The following is a 20,317-nucleotide window of genomic DNA, read 5'->3' as shown; positions in this document are numbered from 1 at the left end:
TGCTCTGCTCCCACAGCCTGGCAGGAAGCACACCTGTATCAGAAAAGCAGCTGCACACCTGCATGCCAGCCAGCCCCCAACACATGGGCACTGTGACCACTGTGTGCTGCACCCCTACACTGGGAAAAATTAAGGCATTATACACTAAGTGCTGTTCTGCTTTATGACAGCAGAATGAAGCTACGAGGAATAGCAATTAGCCATATACTCCCAAGGAAGCAAGCAAAGATGCCCAGCTGCTGCACAGATAAGATCCACGCAGAGATCATCATTGCTGAGCAGAAAGTGAATTTCTCAAGGTGCAGAGAGTGGTGCAATGGCTTCACACCGGAGTATGTATTCGCAAGGCAATTAGATGTGTCAATATGAGGAACAAGAAAAATACACTATATCAGAACATGATCTACAGTTTACCAAATTACAAGGACATATCTTCAAGTCAACTTACACAAACACAATTACATAAATTACTCTCTAACCTTCAAAGGAAGAGCTCTTCCTTGTATTCTATTAATAAATCCTAGCAAGACAAAGTTTGAATTGGTGCATATATTTCTCTGGCTAGTTTAAAAACCTCTTTATTCAATGATCTTTTTCTGTCATAACCTCCGTATCTAATTTAAACAGAGCGCATTCTCTTGCTATAGCTCTAATTTTCATTTAGGTTGCTATATCTTGTGCACAAAGAAATATGTCAGTTCGGCACAACAGATAATACACTCTTCTATGCTGTAGAAGAGCACAAAGTAGGCTGCTTATACACTCCAAGATTAGGGCTGCTTTTCTTTTTTCTAACATCTTCTTACAAAAAGAAGGCTGGGTGGCAGCAAGCACCACATAGCACTCCTGGGTAACATGAAAGGTGTCTGTGGCTTGGCTCAAATATTGACCCCATGCTGTACAGACCAGCAGAGACTGAGACCTGCAACAAAAAAGGATTAGGATGTCTGAAGGCTGCTCCCTGGCACCATCTCCTTATCCTTCTCCTTCTGTTAGAAGTAAGCACATATAAAGTCTTTCTCACACCCCTTCCAATTATGTCATTTGTTTTCTGGTAACCTTTCTGTACGTGCGGGGGGAAAAAAGAAAATATATATGTATATTTCTATCCAGTAATGTAATTGGAGGAGTTTTAAATAGATAATTTAACCTTGGGAGGATGTTCATTTTCACTAAGCATCTCTCTCTAATTTCCAAAACTGACAAATCCTTTCACCTGAGCACGCCGTTCTCTAATTGTGACAGCACTGTGAGATAATTCATTTCAAACAGTTGATCACCAAGCCAGGGGGAGTACGAATGCCCAAATATTTCACAAGGATGCCTTTTAAAATAAGAACTCAAACTTGCTAAGTTGGTTGTTGCCTGATCAATAGCATGACAATGCTATCAACCAGAAAAACGTTGTTTCCTTCACCAAAAATAACTGCTTTTACAGACAATATCTGATGATTAGTGGATTTATCTTATGTTTTTTTAATCTCTCTGCCACTGCACATTAGTTTACACCAGAGGCTGACCTCTCTTAGAGTGCTATCTGATGAAATGTGAATGGAGACACTACTCGTATTTGTCCTCTTTGAAGGCTACAATTGCTCCTCCGGCTCAGTATCGACACTGCCTTTGTTATTATGAAGTTCAAGAGCAAGTCAGGCTTATTCTAAAGAGAGCACAATGGAAGCTTGATGGGTACAGGGTCAGCAGTAGTGGCCTCTAGGTCAGAAAGACATGAAAATGGAGATAACTCTACAAAAAGGCTTGTTTTTTGGAACTGCATGGTGGATTTGTAAACAGGCATATCTAAAGAGCATTCAGGCTATTAAAGGAAAAAACAAGCCAGATTTCTCTGATGGCATAGCACCCATTGCCATTTCACACCCACATGCAGCTGAGCCCAGCTAAATGCAGCATATGAGAGGATGACTTCCTTTTTCACAACAGCAAATCATCCTTTATCACACCCCACCCCTGTGTAGCAGCTCTTCAAAGCCCCATCAGTAAGCCTGCAAGCACCCTGCTGAGTCAGTATGGAAGGGATGAAGCACAGCCACACCTGAGAGCTGATAACCAGTGTGTACCAAAGCTCCCACGTTAATTAACACACAAGCCATGCTCACAGTGATGGAAGAACTCAACAAGGAATCTCACAATACACTTCTGACCAAAACAACACTTCCAAATGAAAGGGAGCAACAGGATGCCTTCATGAGTTCATTGTCAAGAGCAAGGCCCAAACCATACAGGTCTAATTAGTTTTAACTACATCTTCATCAGGAATGACTTGGATTTAAGGGAAACAAAGGAGTTCTGTTTGGCAGTCACAGGTGCAATGCGTTTGCCCTGGCCTTCATCACCAGGACGGCAGGGTATTGGGCTCAGCCTTTCTGTAGCTGTCGGCTCCAACTCCAGTAACAAAAGTAAGAGCAGCTCAACCTGGCGCAACATCCTGGAAGTGATGAAAATGCAGACTGTCATCTGGAGAAGTGCTGGTTACACACAAGCCAACTTTAGAGAGTATTTTTAGTATGTATGTCCAGTTTTGTCATTTCAAAACCAGCTACGGCCTTGTCCATTGGTGACCTTTGCAAGAATACTGGAACATTGGGAGACATTGGGGACTGCAGGGGCAGCGCAGCCCACAGCTCTTAAATTACTACATTTCTTCAGAATCAGGTTCAAACCAGGACACCAGAAAGCCAAAGGTCTGAAATCCTACAACACGCTGCCCCCAAAAATCAGCCGGTTTTATAGACTGCCTCTTTATTTATTTGTTTCGTTGTTGTTGTTTTATTCTTCTTCAAAAATTACCATCAGATTCCCTCGATTCTATTTTGTTTTACGCCTTTGGTAAATCACCTGTGATCTGCTGTATCATACCATGCAATTACCTTCTAACTGTCACTTGCAGAATTCTCACATGTCGCACGGTGAAAATTCCAGGCTTCACAAATACTTCTGGCACAGAACTGAAAACAGCTGAAATGAGGAAGGAGTGGCGAAGAAAAATATAGCTGAAGTTTGTATTAAAATACATGGATACATACAGAATTAAACTGGCTTTCAGAACATCAGTATGTACGTAGGTTGCTGTGAAAGTAACACTTCCTGTTTATTTTCCTGGAAACTATAACAGATACAAAGAGCACAACAACACTACTTGATAAAGCAAATTCTCAGCTACAAAATGCTCTTTTCCAACACAGCCACCACCATTAGCCATCCATTTTTTGCCAGGGATGAGCAAGAGCCTGCACACCGCCCTCACAGCAATCTGAATGGCCATCTGGAACGTGGTTTGTCTTCCACTGTCATCACCAGCGCTGAAACACACCACCCACTGCCTCACTGTGCTCACATCCACTGCTTGGTCTCCGCAGACTTCCAGTGGCTATTGATGAATGTCAATGAGTGTCATTTTCTCTGCTTGGAGGAATTCAGCAGCACCCCTTTGCTCCATGCTCACTTCCGTATCAGATGTCATTTTGTCAGACTGCCCCTCTGCTGCCATCTGTCCCACGGCAACAACATACAACGGGATATGGTTGGGAACGTTCAGCCTCTGCTGCCAGACCACCAACATCCATCTCTGATGTTGTGGGCTAACAGAATAAAATAGGAGACATTACTATCAGAGCTGTCCTCATACTGTACAAATTCTTTTGCCACAGCTTCTATTACTTCTTCGGTCTTTTTCTGAGAACACTAAAGAAAATGAATAGTTGGTAAAACAAAGCACAGTCAGGAAAGAGGGAGCAATCTGACTGCAAAAACGACTGCACAAATAGCTCGCTTCTTCACTGGTTTTAGTCATTGAAAAGAAAAAAATGTCTATAGGTATTAGTGTTTGAAAACAAGCAATCCCCAGACATTTCCCCTCAATGACAGAAACTGCCCAAACTGATGAAATAACATGTAAACAATAAAACGTCAGTGCCACTGGAAGAAACTGCAATGAAATATCATTGTCCTTTATCAACACACCCTGTAGCAGATAGCCTTTTCTTCTCAACATTCCAATAAATCACTCACTAATCAGATTTCATCCAGCGTTGCACCATCACATTCAAGGCAGGAGTCACACTGAAGGGAAGGCTTTGCAGACCAAAACAACAGACCTGTCTAAGTAATTACACGCAACTATACAGCGTAGCCTTTCACCATATTGGTTCAACTCTGTGTAATCTCAATAGGTGCTGGCAAACAGATGTCAGAATAATAATCAGTTTCCTACTCTGCAAAGTAGCTTTATATGTTCTTTGAAAACTCTTCTTCCAAAAATAAAACAAAATAAAATATAGCTAATTTCATAATTTCATCTATAAGCATGATTCAGACACATTATAAGCTCCCAATTCAAAATCAGCTCTACTCTACTACAGCATCTGCTGAATACTCCCTCTAATACACCCACTAACTACTTTAAATGGAAGAAATCTATTCAGGTACACAGCTCCAGAGCTTAATTATTATTATGTCAAGTTTTAAAAGCAGTAGTATTCATACACAAATATATCAGAAAGTAATTCTTCACGCTAAGGATGATAAGGCATTGCCACAGGCTGCCCAGAGAGTAGCAGAGACATTCAAGGCCAGGCTGGGTGGAGGTTTATACAATTTGATATGGTCCTGAGCAGGGTTTACTTCCTACAGGGGTTGAAACCAGTTCCCTTCCAGCCCAAGACCTTCTGAGATTCTCCAAAGCAATACTTAGCAACTTGAATACAAAACCGGTAGCTCAGACCTGGACAGTAAACACTGTATAAGGGCCCAGCTACTCGAGAGAGGGATGGGGCAGAGAAAGGAGTCCCCAGTCCCAGTAGGAGCACTTGTGAAGGTTAAAGGCTATTACCTACAGCAAGAACAACACAGCAGGAAGGCAGCAGTTTCGTTCTTGCTGGATTTTGCTTTTGCAGGAAGAAAGATGGCTCAGGAACTCCCAAGGCAAAGACAATGAGAATAACCAAGAAGAACTCTCAGTGGAAGATAGTAAAGATGAATGGGCAAAGGAACGGCAAAGCAGTGTTCTAAAGGTTTTGTCAGCTCTAAATAACAGCCATTTCTTCAGCCTGAGCTCTGAGGAGAAATTGCAAGTATTAGAGACACAGTGTGTACTACCCCTACTGTCCACATGAAAGACTTCTGAAGCTTTTCTCCTGACACGCACAAAACCAAAATATTAACAGCTTCATAACCAGCATGGCACTCCTGAAACATCCTCCTGGAAGGTAAGGAAGAGGCAGGAAATGCTATCAGGTGAGCAGGCCCCTCATGCAGTGCAGGTAAAATGACAGCAAGGGCTTCAGCTGCAAAACAAATTCAACTTTCTCCACTTCATTTGCGAGCATGAAAACTAGCAGAAGGGTCCAATTTTTGTTGATGCTGTTTGTATCGACTGCAGCAGAAGTCACTAAAAGGAACCAAGGGATGCAGTGAACAACTCATCACCTTCCTCCAGCAGACAGGAAATGCCGCTGTCTTGGATTTTGTATTTTGCTCAGTATCATATAACCCAGGTGGTCAATGAGAACAGAAATAGTGGTCCCTAAAACAATGCTTTTTTATTTCCAGCTCATCAAGACCACTCTCAGTCAGGTCCATGAGCTTCAGTATTATTTCCAAGGACCATAATCAAATACAGCAGATTCCAGGACAACCACTGTTTCAAGAATAGAAACAAAAAGGCAAACTGAAACACAATTCTTGTCACTCACACTCAGTGTACATAGATTAAAAACATTCAGCTTAAAAAAAAAAAAAAAAAAAAAGAGAGCACTGCCTTATTACAGAGGGCGCTCACAGTCTCTTCAGTTCAGCAGAAATCACAACTGCCAGGTAAATTAAAAACCAAAGATCAGAACAGAATTATTTAGCAAGTGAACTTGTTACCAACAGAGTGCAAATGAGACAAGCCAGAGCTGTTACCCAGTGACAGCACGCATCCTACAAGCCTCACCTGTGCTGGTGCTGCACACAGCCTACACCCAAAGCGTCTGCTGATGGCTCTCAAGTACAAAAGCAATCTCAGACTACAGAAATAAAGAGTCAGTGATCAAGGCAGCAATCAAAACAGTAAAATGCGAAGGTATAATCAGAACTACCATGAAAATATAAGGCTGCTCAGGCCCACTGCAGAAAAAAAACCTCTTCCTATATGTTTCATCTCGAATGCTAATCGTCAAAAGAGAAAAGATCACGCTACTTAATGACACAAAATACTTGATGTGAGGTATTTATCACCTTTTGACAGTGACCGGTTTGTGCTGTTAGTGTTACCCAAGTGACAAACTCCACCTTGGAATTCACTTCTAACAGGTGTTACTACTGTGTGGACAATTCACTTCTACCTCGCATTCCTGGACCACTGTGCACCAGGTCTGCTCCCATTCTTAAACACAGCTGGTTTCCTGGCACATAAGTATAAATTCCTGTGTGATTTTAAGTGATTAGTTAAATTAAAAAGAAATCATTTGCTGTTTTGAAGTCATATTCAAACAGTTCATGCACATATCTCAAGCTGCTTTCAAGGGTGAGGGAAACATGCTCTTCATCAGTGTCATCTAGTCATTAATTATGTTTTGTTCCTATAAAACATTGCTTTAGCAGCAACTTAAAGGAACAGACTCCCGCTTTGATTGCCAGGGTAACCAGATCTGCCTCTTCATGCCTTTTGTTTGCCCTCTCATTGATTCATTAACATATCTCAATGAAAGGAAGTGGAAGCAAAGGAAAATGTGAGAGAAAACTGAACATGAGATTAAAGTAACAGGTAGACTTATAATACTCAGGAGCTTCAAAGAAAGGTTAAACGAGACTAGTGCCCTCTGAAAGGTTCTAGGATTCAGAATTAAGAATTTTAAGAATGCTTAAACTCTATTAAGTCCTCTATAAACACTGGCCCAACAACGCTACATACCCATCTTCACATCGAAGGGTTGAGCAAACAGCTTACCAGGAGCTTCCACACAAAAATCATCACCTTCTCCACAGCAGGCGGTCTGCCCTTTCTGAGAATGCTTTTTCGTAAGACAAACGAATTCTTCCCACCAAGTAGAAACAACGGTGTCAGCAAGCCTTGCTAGTGAAAGCTGATCCCCCATCAGCTGCCATAAAGGGCAAGCATTACACAGCAGCGTGCTCATCTCAGTCCATTCAGGAACCCCATGCTGCAGGCTGAAGAGGACCTTTCATGCAGCCTGTGATCAACCTACCAACACAGCAACACATCCTGTTTTGGACACCTCATTACAGCATTACCTTCAGACATTTACTCTAATTTTATGCTCTGGTTTACCATTGCTTTATCTGTCAAGTACCAACAGTGCTTCAGTCTCAATTCCATGCTGAATTTGACCCAGGTTAATTGTTATTGCTGGCAATCTGCTAGCTGTGTGGTAAAAGAGCCAGCTGACAACATGACAACAGCTTCTTACATGAATTAGTGAGATACAGGCATAACCAAGCCAAGGACTGAAGGCACAAAGATCCAGACTCCAGTTTTTCCACTGGAAGCCATCCCTGCAGAGTGCTGCCCAAGCACGCCAGGGGAAGCCTGTGCTGCCCTGCCAGGGCTACTCTCCTGGGTCACAGCTACCCATTCAGCATAGCTTCCCAAGCATATGCTTCCTCTCCAGCTGGTTTTAAATTACTTCTAACTGCCAAAAATTCTTTACTGCATTTACTTCCCCAGCGATGATTTAAAATAAATGTTTATTTTTAAATCATATTTGACATTTTATTAGGTACACTGGAAAATAAACCCATTCCTACATATGCAAAAATTAGGAATTAATGAGGTCTGGCAATTATCTTGATGGAATGAACCAAGCGACTTAGTTGCACATACAGAGTTTTACTAGAAAAAAAAGCCTGCTCCAGTAGTTTAAAAACAAATGAAATTGCTTCTTATTGATTTTAATTTAGGTTGAAACACTAGCTGTCTCTCCAACAAAGCCAGAAATGGAAACAACTATAAATGAGTACAAGATGCGATAAGATCGACAGATTCTCAGGCAATCTAGTATAGAGATGACCTCCAGCTTAGATGGTAGTTAAAATATGACAGCATATGTATGGATCGATAAATAAGCTTGCATTCTCTCAGCACCAAATGCTGTGGAGATGCATGTCTTTTTCTCTTTGTTACTCTAAAACGTTGTCCAATTAAGCTCCACTGGTTTTCCTTACAGATCGTCTAGATTCTAATTTACAAATAAAATCAAGAGAAGCAATTAAATGTTAAGTACTATCAGCATGTTTCCCCAAGTGATGCACATGTGCAACAGAACAGAAGTAGTCCAATCTTGATACAGAAGGCCAGGTTACAAATTGAAATACATTTGTATTATCATTACTTGCAGGCTTCATGCTCTAGCAAGTAAGAATGCTGGGCACCACGCTCCCCTTCTGTGCACAGCAGAGGCTGACCAGGAGCTCACACAGCTTGCAGCAGATGCATGTAAATGTTATTTCTGCCAGCAAGGACACAGAGTAGAAACAACCCAGTGATCATAGTGAAGGAGCAACCAGGTGCTTAAGGGTGAACAGAAAGAACATGTACAGCACTGACTGATATTGGAAGGGGCTTCTGATGACGGCCATCTAGTCCGTCACTTCTAATGTCAGTGAAAGCCTTGCTAGCATGCTGCCCAGCAGCTCCTCCAGCTCCCAAGGCTGCATCCAAGGCCTGGGCCTGGCCCACCTTACTCTCCTCCTGAAGCAGGGAGGACACATTGGCTACAATCAACAACAATCAAGTTTACGAACCTTTCATCATCCCAGAACTTGATCCAATATTAGCTGATAGCAGCAGATCAGATCTTATCAGCAGATTTTGCTGAAGGCCCGAAGGTTGGAACATTGGACTCTCTGACTTACTTGAGTCATAGAGACCTGTCCCTTCACAGATGGGATCATATTAATGATAGTGATTTACCCTCCCCACCTGGTGCATGGTACAACTTGCCCAAGACAATCATGGGGAAAAGATGAATGCATCCAAGGGAAGACAGCTTAATGGAAAGATAGTCACAGCAACACAAGCCTTAAAATAAGAGAGTACTACTGTTAGAGTGGCTTGCATTTGTAACGGTAAAGTTGCCTTTCTAGCCTCATTGAAGTTACTTTAAAAAAAAAAAAAAACCACCAACAGATCTGTTCAAAGAGTTTATTAAAATGAAGCTAAAAACAGTAAGAATTAGTAATCCAGGCCACATCCAGTGAACAGCAGACTATTTTGTTCAGCACTGGCTCCAATAACTATCTAGAAGTCATGCTAGGCAAACAATCAACGTGAGCCTTCTTGCTGCAGCAGAAAAATAGGCCACTGGAAATCCTTGGACAAACAGAAAGGGCAGCAGCATCGTGCATGTAAGATATGAGTAAGAGCCGTGCTTAGCTCTGGTGTGCACCTTTCTAAAAATAAGTCGCATAAAAACCTGGAAAAAGGTTAAAAAAAAAATCTGTAAAAATTATTCAAAGGCCGGATAAAATCTGATAGCAAGAGGCTTGTGCAGCTCAGGTCACTGAGTTAATCAGAAGGACACTGTGATATGGATTGATTGCAGTGTGTAAGTACTTTCATGGGAAGAAAATACCGGAGGGCTCTTTCAACTGGTGGAGAAAAGTGGAACAGATACAGAACAGCTATTAATATAGCTCTGTGCTTGCAGGTTGTGTGTTGTACCTATCATTCTGCAGTGACTCTGTGGATGTTAATTACAAAATATTTGCAATAACCACTTGTTTGGTTTCTTCATTTTTGGAGGCTGCTTTATTCAATGGAAAGGAGTTGGGTCTGGCTTCAAAACAGGCGTAAATAATCCCTATTAAAAAAAGACAGCTGTTGACAGCAAATCTCACACCTTCCTTTGCAACAGCCACAGTTTTGGTCAAAGAACAAAGTACAGCCCACCAGAATGACTCCAAGGGCTGCCGTGCATGACGAACAACCCCCAGAAAGGCAGGATTTTAATATAAGGACTACAAACCTCTGCTTCTTACCTGAAGAACCACACAGACGTGGTTCTACATTTCATCACACAGCAAAAGATAGACTCCCCAAGAAGTACAGAGTCTGTACCAAAACGCACCTTAGACAAAGGCAGCCAGTGGAAATATAGTAAAGTCCATGCACAGCCATTTTTCAGAGCAATTGCATGAGGGCTATGGCACAAATCCTCACCTGACAAAAAATGCCACAGAAACAGTAGCATCAACAATGCTATGACAATTTGCAAAAGCTGAGGACCTGCCATTATGTTAAGATAAAACACTGTAAGCTTGCAACATTTTGTGCCCCAGGTTTACAAAGTTAACAATGAATTAATTCACAGTAAACAAAAGAGAAGCGTTTTACAATGCATAAACAAATTTGTAAGAAACCATTTAAAAAGTCACAGCTTCCAAGAGTGCTGTCGCCAAGCCTGTGTTTTTAACACTTACTTAAATAGCTAAAACTGTACAAAGGTGTTGTGCTGGAACACAAACAGATCTACAGAAGCCATATAATCTGATGCAAAACCCTGGGGCAAAAGAAGAGAAGGAAAATAAACAACTAATTTTAGAACCTGAATATTCCATTAGCAATTCTCGCCAATTAGAAGATGATGCAACTGCTGTCAACAGGCAAATTTTAGTTGTGTGCTGTATTTTAAACACAGATTTAAATACAAAACACACATCTCCGGCACTGTAATAATAAGCTCGTTACTTGTAGCACTGAGGCCAACAAGCAGAAAAGTTCCACCCTACCTCTCATTCCATCTACAAATGGATGCAATGTTCCAGAGACAGTTATGCCAAGCAGACCTCATTTCCACTCTGAGTACAACCACACTACAGTCTCCAGGAGGCTACAAGAACTGTAGGAATCTAAATATCAATAAAAGTCAATAGAAAAAATAATAGTTATACTCATGTGTGATAGTCATGTACACCCGTACTTAAATATTTGAAAGCTACTGCCCATCTTTGCTGCCCAGACTTGAAGTTTCCTACAGGAGTGTGAGAAATAGAAAAGACATCCCATCAGAGAATGAAAATACAAGAGGTTGCAGGGGAAAAGCAGCCTCACACTGAGGTTCACAAAGCTGAGGCTGATCTGGACATGCATTTGTTGAAAACAAACAAACAACACACTACAATTGCTCTAAGATGATGTGTGGATTAGTTACTTTAAAATAGATTTAATAGGAGAGCATCTCTAAGCATACTGAACAGTGAGTCAAAAAAGCAGTGATCCTCAGTGCTGCAGGGGTTTCTGCACGGACCTCTTTCTGTTCTGGAAATCAAATAAGGTCCGAAGATAACAAGTATTGGGAAGAGTTTCTACGTACTTCTTCAGTAGAAAAACAGCTTATTGAGTGCACAAGGTACAATTGATTTTGCATTCCTATCTTGCTTGCTTACTCACCACTGCTCACAGCAAAGGCCTCTTCCACCCTGGGACAGCCAACCCTGCTTTTCTATCAGCCTGACAGAAACCAGCTGCTGAACTCCAGGTCTAAGACAGCAGACTGCTAAAAAACAATCCAAATGGTAGATGCTTTTGTAGGAACAAACAGCCAAGGCAGTGCTGTGTCTAAGGCAGGTATTAGGTTATTTGCAGTGTCACTCCCAAGCCTCCTGCAAGGACAAAGCATGGAAGAAGTGAAGGAGGGAAAACCGAACAACTGCCCGCTTTGCTTGTGAGGGGTTATCAGATAGCTGCCCCTTAGCATCAGCAGAATAAACCAGCTCCGACAGAAGAACTGTAACAGACATTTTATTTCTAAAAAGAGAACAAAACAGCTGCCACAAGACCAAATAACATCCCATGTTCCGCTTCAAAATACCAGTGCAGCTCTTCAGAGCTCAGGGTTTCATTCATTACCTATCTGCAAGCTGAGAAAAGGATTTTTCAAAGCAGCTTTCCCCAGCTAAGCATCCAAGTCTCAAAACACCTAGATTTTCTTTAGAAAGGCCTCCATGCTATGAATGCAAAGTCCCTCGAAGCAGACACTGGCACAGGATAAACATATTCAGGCATCACTGCAGCGTTTATGCATAGAAAAAACTGCAACACCCACATCAATTGAGATTTTGTGTGTCAGTTCTGCTGGCAGGTGCACGATGCGGTCAAGTTTCAGGTTCTAGAAAATGGTTCATCATTATTCAAATGACTTGATAATTAAGAACACCAGTACTTCAACTCCCAAGCAAGCTTAGAGATGCATAATAAAACCACATTAAAAACAACAAGGCCACATACCAGCTGATTTTACTTCAACCATAGTTCTCTCAAAGACTAATTCAAATTGCCCAAAGGTGAGCCCATTCAGTGTAATAAAGACATATCTTACAGTGATTGCACCAATGTCTTTTTCCTTCATTACTGCCATGTTCTCCCTCCTCCCTCAATCAGATGTGGAAGGGATTCTCCTCCACTGCTTCCCAAGAAAACTGCAAAGAACCAGAGAAAAGTACAACCAAAACAGCGATACCCACGGAAATATCTCACTACCTTCAGTGTTTTGCTCACATTCTGTGCCCCCATTCATCTGTTCATTTTCTGGGTGGGAAGTGTCTCAGCTTAGGCTATCAACATATTATAGCTCAAAACAAACAAATAAACAAACAAAAAGGAATTCACTGCACCCCAGCAGCTGTGCATGAACAAGGAGTGTACACAGAAAGGCAAGTACCTTGAGGCACAGCCAGTGCAGCCAATTACCCAAGGATACACCTGCCCTCACTACAGTGGGATTAGGCTGCCCAGCAGAGCCACACTGTGTGTGAGCAGGACAGAAGGAAGGAAGGAACCATTCAGACTTACTACAGGTCAGGTACAGCAGGAATTTAATTGGCTACATGGGTAACAAGCACCAGCATTACCACAAGCTACCAAGCAATGGGAAAATGGCCACAGCCTGAGCTTCTCAATCTACAAAAGCATGTGCTAATTACCATCCTACTCCTCTTCTCTGCTTCCAAACACCCCGCATCTCCACAAGGCCGATGCCCCATGGCAGCCCATGGAGTCACATCCCTGCCAGCCCACAGCAATACAGCTTGAGCCAACAGGTTTCACTTGGAAGAAACATCAACAGGAGGTTATCAGGTGAAGAAGGGGAACATCTGTAAAGGTACACAGGTAGCTAAAGCAGTCCTCGTTAGAAACATGTAAAAGCACACAGGGCACACCTGCACTCTCAGATGCCTGAATACCTTCCAAGAACTTTTGTTTTCAGGTGAGAATCCACTTCCTAACAAACTTCAATTCTAGCCAACAGTTTAAGTACCACAGCACGTAAATGTAAATAATTACAGTTTGGTCAACACACAGCAGCAACTCTGATCTTTAATAATGGAAGGACAGATCCTGGGCAAACAGAAGTAAATGTCATCTTTTCCATAATCTCACAGATTAATGTGATATATTAGCTAAAGAACAGTGCTATTACTGTACCCTTAGGCTTTGGATCACATCATGCCACATGTTCATTTGGCTGCTAAAGAGCAGCAACCAAACCATTAGCATTTTTTCCAAGGATAGTAGAGATTAATAGTTGGAAGTCATTTACTGAACTTATCCATGAAGCCCAAACGCTGAATCTAGAGCTAACTTGAATAACACAATTTCAGAAGACCCCAAGTTAGTCCTTGAGTGCTGATCAAGAGGTGAACAGTGTCCTCACTGTTAGCTAGATTTGCTGTAATTGGATACAAACCCCAACCAAACTCAAGCATCTTGATAACAGCACAGCTTCAACTACTGGCACACACAGAACTAAAGACACCACTTCCTTCACTAGAAACAGAAGCTGCAAGCAAAGCCACCACCCTACTGCAATCAATAGGTGTTTTTTGGTGATTTCTATGGTCCCCAAATCTCCCTGTGCTTCCAGTTCCAGGTTTAGAGGCCAAGCAAAGAGCTTAACACTGGTTTCTTTTTTGAGCTGCACTAAAGCACTTTATTTCCTGACGCTCAGCTGTTCCAGTTCTCAGGCAGAGGCGCAGAGGTGACAGCGTAGCCCTTTACAGAGCTCAGCAGAGGTTCCCAATGCAATACAGAGGGACAGTGAGAGACAAGATGATGCATCTCTGCACTAAACCCACAGTAAGAGCTTCACTGCTTTGATCAGAATATACTTTTGTCTGTTTGTTTTAAAATCCTTCCATCCCCATTTCTTAGTGAAAAAGGAGAGGAATTAGGCCATGAGAGAACAGCCAGAGATGGCCCAGCTCATGCCTTCCCTCCCTCTCCCAAGCACAGCAGCACCCCCAGCCTGAACACACACAAACCTCTTCAACACCCAGATGTGTCTAAATTCCAGTTACCCCTAACTTGCATTGACTTTTTAGAGGTGCCTCCCCTCTATCGAGGCCTTGTTTCCTCCCTGACTTCGGGGTCCTCTCACTCCCTGGCTGCCGGTGCATGCAGCTCTTCTGACTGCCTGAGGACTCCGGAAAGCCACGTCCTGGCTGTGTTAACCACATCTCAGTTCCTGCACAGACAGCCAAGCTCTCCTACCCCCCAGAAGCGTGCCAGCCGGCTGGGCTCACGCAGCCTGGGAAGGCTCATTCAACATTCTTTATCTGCAAGGACTCCATTAGCAGCTTCCCGGAATGCAAAGTGTATTTTAAGAAGGCACTGAAAATAAGGGATAATTAAAATGTAAGAAGTGTCATCTTCATAAAAGCCACAGGACTAAATAAAGTCTTGGAGGGCCCTCTCCTGTACGCTCCGTATTTCTCTACGTGCACAACACACCTTCCTCTGCAAAACCTTGAGCAAACAAAGGCAGCCCTCTCAGCACTTTGACAGAACAGCTAAAGTAGCGTTTGCTGAGTTCATAACAAAAGCTCTGGGGTTATTTTTTCCTCCAGGCAGAAAATAGTTACAGTGGGATGACCTCTCGACTTTAAGTACGACTCAAAAATCCAAAACCCCTTTACAGACAAGCACCAGGACGGCGATGGTTTCATTCATTAAGACAGAGCCAATCCAGGTTTATGCACCCTGTCAAAGCAAACACCAACAATAATCACCCGGAGATGACAGGACTGTCACAGCAACAGCCACAGATGCACAAAGGTGCACTTCTTCCTTCACAAGAAAGTATTTATCTCTCAGCAGAGCACTGAGAAACTACACAGAAGGGTATCACAGCGAGATCAGTATTTATGTCTTACTGATTTTTTGGTACCGTGAATTTAGATTAATGAGCAAACAGACCCCATGGAAACAACCTCTTCTACCTTGTCTTGGTTTGATTTATTAAGCAATGCAATTACCGGTGACAAGCCCACAGAGAAAAGCACTGAACTTAACACTTCAGGAACAGCAAAACCTCACCTATGGATCTTTGTGTGCAAGGATGCCTCCTTCCTCTGAGGGCAACCAAAGGGACAGCAACACACACACCTACCTACACTATGAGCATCAACTGCAATCCTAATGAAAGAATGCTGCAAAGGACTGTTTGGAGCACGGTTTGTTTATTTTTTTTAAAGAAAAAATTACCCTTTGTGCTTCCTCACAAAGTGAATTAGAAGGGAGAAAAGGAACAGTGACCTCATATTTAAAGAGAGCTGGATATGAAGCAGGTATATGTGTGGGGTGGGGGGAGATGCTTGTTGCTTAGCACACAGAATAACACACACCTCAGATCCTCAGGAAGCGATATGAAAGGAACTGAAACACTGGCAGGAGATAGGAAATAGTTAATAACGGCTGGGATTCCCCGCCAACACGAATTCCAATGATTTGCCATTGGATGTTGTCAGCACCAATGTCCTGTTCTAGTCCACTGAGATCCTCCCTGCAGCTTCCCTGCCTCAGGCATCTCCCATGCATGATCTGAGTCCGGAGCACATCTACCCCTCACACACACACACATACAGGCACCCCAGGAAGCTGCTTTCCAAAGGCACAAAAGAGCAGCACTCACTGTGGTCTGACATGGTTTTCTCTGAACGCAGCATAAACGCAGCCTGCACAACAGCCCGCTTCCCAAGCAAACGTTTAACGATGGACGGCCCTGAGACAACCCCAAGTATTACACAGCTGTTTTACAGCACCGCCACTGCAACTACACACAGCAAACGGCCACAAACCTGCTATCCCCCTCCCCATACCCAAACCACAATGCAAATATTAGCAGGTTTAAACACCACTGATCTAAATCTGCATGTCTCCCAGTATCGTCACATTAAGCCCACATCGCTGCTTGTTTTCCTCAAGCGTGCCTACAGCCTGCCTTCAAGATGTAATTACTGTGCAATATATATCAGAACCAGAGAGAAAGGCTTCACTCTGAGGGCTGGAATTGAGAAGAAATCAATACAAAGGAGATAAATGTTTCTTCAAGACCTGCAGAGGTATTAACCCTCTTCTCCAGCCTTATTTTCTTCTCGCTTCCAATCATTTTACCACCCGAGAAGCTGCTGGAAAGCCCGGGATTTTGGCAGCTCTACCTGCTCAGCATTGCACGTGAGGTTAGGGAAAGAAATAAAAAACGAAGTGTGTTTAAAAAAAGGGAAAGAAGTGGAAGTTGCTGCGACGCTTTGAGAACTGCAGCCGAGCAGCCCGCAGCACGGAGGAGCAGCGGGGCCGCGACCCACGCGTGGTCCCGCACCGAACACACAGTGGGGACCCCCACGGTTGGGGGGGGGGGGGGGGTTGAAAAGCAGGGAAGCGAATAAAGAAACCACGTGGAAGAGCGAGGCTCGGGGTGGGGTTAAGGCGTTTTCAGGACGACCCTGAGGGGCAGCACGGCATGTGGGCTCGCGCTCTTGCGCGGAGCCGAGGGGGCCCGGAGGCTGAGCCCGAAGCAACGCGGCCCCTCGGGGGCAACACGGCGACAGAGCGCCCCTGGTGGGGACCGGCGGCACCACGGCCCGAGCAATGAGATCCCCCGGGCCGGGGGCGCTGGCGGGGCCGCGGGTCCCGGAGCGGGGCGCGGAGCTGGAGCACCGCTCGGGGAGGGCGAGGAGCGCGGTCAGCCCCGGCACGGAGCGGGCGTGAGGCTCCACGGCTTTACAACCCCGCCAAGGTCAGCGAGCGGGGCAGTAACGCGGACACGAGTGGGGAGGGATGAGCTGAGCACCGCACGGAGCGAAGTTTGAGGCGGGGGAGAGGACGAAGCGGGGCGCCGGTCCCGCGGCTCGACGGGAACCTCCGGGCAGCGATTTGAGAACGGGGAATCGCCCGGGTATCCCCCCTCGGGCCGCCCCACGCCGCGACGAGCGCGCAGTACGGGAGAGAGGGGGGGAACGCGGCAGCGCGGAGCTCAGCATCGGAAAGCGCTGCCCGCAGCACCGGGAACGCGGCCTCGGGGTCCCCGCCGGCACCACGAGGGTCACGGGGACCGGGATTCCCCACGCAGCGCCGGGCGCACTCACTCACCGGGGAAGCAGAGCACATCATGGAGCACGGAGCTGGTGATTTTCAAGAAAAAGATCCACCAACACGGTTGCAGTAGCCTCCGCATGTCCAAAGCCGCACATCGAAAGAGGGGGGGAGAGGGGCTAAAACAATTAACGCGCGGGGGGGAAATAAAATAAAGGGAAAAAAAAATAAAAACGGACAAAAAAACAAAAAAAAATTTAAAAAAATGAGAGGGGGAGGAAGAACCAAAAAAAAAAAATAAAATAAAACACAAAAAAAAAACTTGTTGAAAATAAGTTTCAGCCCGCGATCCTGCGGAGAGAGCGGGCTGCTGCTGCTGCTGCTGCTGCTCGCCGTCTCAGCGCGGAGCGAAGCCCACGGCCGCGGGGCACACACGGCAACAGCCGGAGAGCGCGGGGACCCCGCGCGGGGCGGGCGGCTCGTGGCGCTCAGTTGGGCGGCATGCCGCGGAGCGGGAGCTCACAGCCGCCTCCGCGCACGGGCGGGCGGGCGGCGGTCAGCCGCGGCCCCGGAGCGCTCCATCCTGCCGTACAGGAAGTGGCGGGCGAGCCCGGATCCTGGCGGAGACTTTAAAGCGGGGCGAGCGAAAGGGAGAGAGAGGGAGCGGAGCGCGGCGCGGCGGTGAGGAGTGGAGAGGCGAGGAGAGAGAAGAGAGGAGAGGCGGCGGCGCGCCGGGCGCCCCGGAGGCGCGCCCCCGCCGCCCTTAAAGCGGCCGCTGTGGTGGTGCGGGAACGCGCTCGGCCGCGGGGCCCCCCCAAAAATCCGGCAGCATTTGATTTATTTTATTTCCCCATCTAACGCCGTGCTGTGTGTTGCCAGCAATCCTCACCAAAATCACACGGCTTTTTGTTTGCCTTTTTTTTTTTTTTTTTTTTTTTCCTCCCCAGCACTCTGCATCGTGCTGGGCATTGCCAGAGGTCAGCCACAAAAATCTGACAACTTTTTGCCTCCCCCCCCCCAGTTCTGTACTGGTTATTTCAAAGAGTCCCCATCCCAAACAATCCTACCCCCCCCCCCCCCCTTCTCCCCTTTCCCCCCCCCTTCTCCCCTCCCCCAAAAAAAGAAAAAAAGGGAGGCAGTTTTTGCAGCCAAGTGCAGCCTGTCCCCATGTGCTCCATATCCAAGCCCCCGACCCGCAGCCCATCCCCAGCAGCAGATTCTGAGCGACTGATAACATTGAGCAGGAAACAGAAACAGAAAATGGTGTGAATTCAGGATGAAGGGATGGTTACTTTGTGCTTGGCGTTTCCTGCCGCTTCTCTGGTCTGCTGGAGCTTAAATTTCATTCAGAAGTAGTTTTGTCTGTTTCTTTGGTAATTATTTCCATTACACAGATTGTGTTTCAGAAGGGAAAAGGGTTTGGCAGGGATTTATCAGTGCGTGCTGCCCTCAGCTCTGGCGCTGTCATTTGCTGTGACCGTCTCCTCTTTGCTTACCTGAGAGCCTCCCGCATGTGTGGTGTTCCAGAGGACGAGAGATGGGGGCAGGAGGAGAAGCAGAGTAAGGAGATTCAGGAGTCACGTTCATTCAGTGCAATGGCAGTGATTTTCCCTCCCCCAGCCTCAACCAGAGCACAGCCACACAAGGCCCAAGTGTTTACCTGTGCTTTGCCCTGAGTTTTCTGGAGGAGGTGGTGGCCTTGTGTCCATCCAGGTTTGCCCCACGTCCAACAGTTTTACCCCATCAGGGGTTTACTGCAGCCCAAGGGCCCCTAATTATGAAGCGCTGCTTTTTCGTAGGCTTTCTTTTGCCTTTCTCTCCACAGTCCTGGTTGTGCCTGCCAAAAATCACAGTTGGAAGTTAAGAATGCAGTCTTTACTAAGGAGAGCCATGTTTATCCCAATAGGGATTTTAACAGAGTAAAGATTGAAGGACGTGATTAGATGTTTTCTGCCCTTCAGGGCACCGTCCTTTGGGGTATGCAAAGAGTGGAGAAAGTGCTTATATAAGGGTTTATCTAAAACAAAGCAAAGGCTTTATAGGCCCCAAACGTTTATTCACTCATTGGGTTGCTCTGGAAAAACCTGCAAACTATTCCCCTTTCTCCAGTGTGTTTCTGAGTTTAATGACCTGAGGCAAGAGCAAGGCAGGCAGGCTGCCCTGCAGGGCCAAGACTCACCTGGCATGTAAGAGGCACTCTTTCAACAGGTGTCATTAAATGGGAGAAGTTATTAAACACTATTGCAATCTCACTAAGGAAGAACAAAAGCAAAGGAGTTTTTTTTCAAGGAGCTATTTGCGTCAGTATTTTTCTCCCCGCTTCAAGATCCTTTGTGAAAGCTATTAATTATACCATTTTCTATTTCAAATATATTTTGTACATTACTTTACAGTTTTCTATTCTGGAAAATTACCAATCTGAAGCTGCCTCCATATCGTAGAATTGAAGGAATTATGTTTCCCATTCTCAGAGCAAACATGCAAGTCAGATAGAGAATACATAAGCGGGAGAGTCTCTCCTGAGGAGCACAGATGACTTCAGCCCCCTATAAGCTGCTACGAAAGGCTTTAGAATAGCAGCGTTCCCATTAAAAAAATAATAAAAGAGGAGTGTTCAGGCTGGATATTCACCGCAATCCCTTCAGGTCCAAACTTATAAAGACAAATCTGTAAGACCCAGCTGTCAGCACAGAAAGCTCGGATGTGGTACAACATGTACAACAACCCACTCTTCCCAAAGTGCCAAATCAATCACAGCATCATCACACATCAGTTTAGGGGCTGCGGTGACGGAAGTCGCCTTGTTTCACATGAGCCATTTGGGTGGGCAGAGGGATGGAAAGATGTATGATGGAGATCCAGGGAACAAAATTAAACACGGTCAAATGAGAATCCATTTCCTGTAGTATCTCTTCGCCTGTGGCACACTATCAACAATACACAGGTACAAATTGGCCTGGAGATGCAGCTTTAACTATCCAAACTGAG

The 20,317-nt window shown here is 45.0% G+C and overlaps 1 protein-coding gene across 1 annotated transcript in view; it reads right to left on the bottom strand.

Annotated features, from left to right (window-relative positions):
* PTPRG (protein tyrosine phosphatase receptor type G) overlaps positions 1 to 18,026 on the bottom strand; it is a 370,232-nt gene extending 352,206 nt beyond the window's left edge. Inside the window, exon 1 of the mRNA XM_015875220.2 lies at positions 17,387 to 18,026. Within this exon, the coding sequence (XP_015730706.1) occupies positions 17,387 to 17,471 (85 nt within the window). The 5' untranslated portion in view covers positions 17,472 to 18,026. The remainder of the gene's footprint in view (positions 1 to 17,386) is intronic.
* Between the last annotated feature and the right edge of the window lie 2,291 nt (positions 18,027 to 20,317).

The sequence above is a fragment of the Coturnix japonica genome, chromosome 12, assembly GCF_001577835.2.
Source record: "Coturnix japonica isolate 7356 chromosome 12, Coturnix japonica 2.1, whole genome shotgun sequence".
Lineage (NCBI taxonomy): Eukaryota > Metazoa > Chordata > Aves > Galliformes > Phasianidae > Coturnix > Coturnix japonica.
The sequence above is the reverse complement of the archived record's forward strand: the minus strand, read 5'-3'. Positions and strand labels throughout refer to the sequence as shown.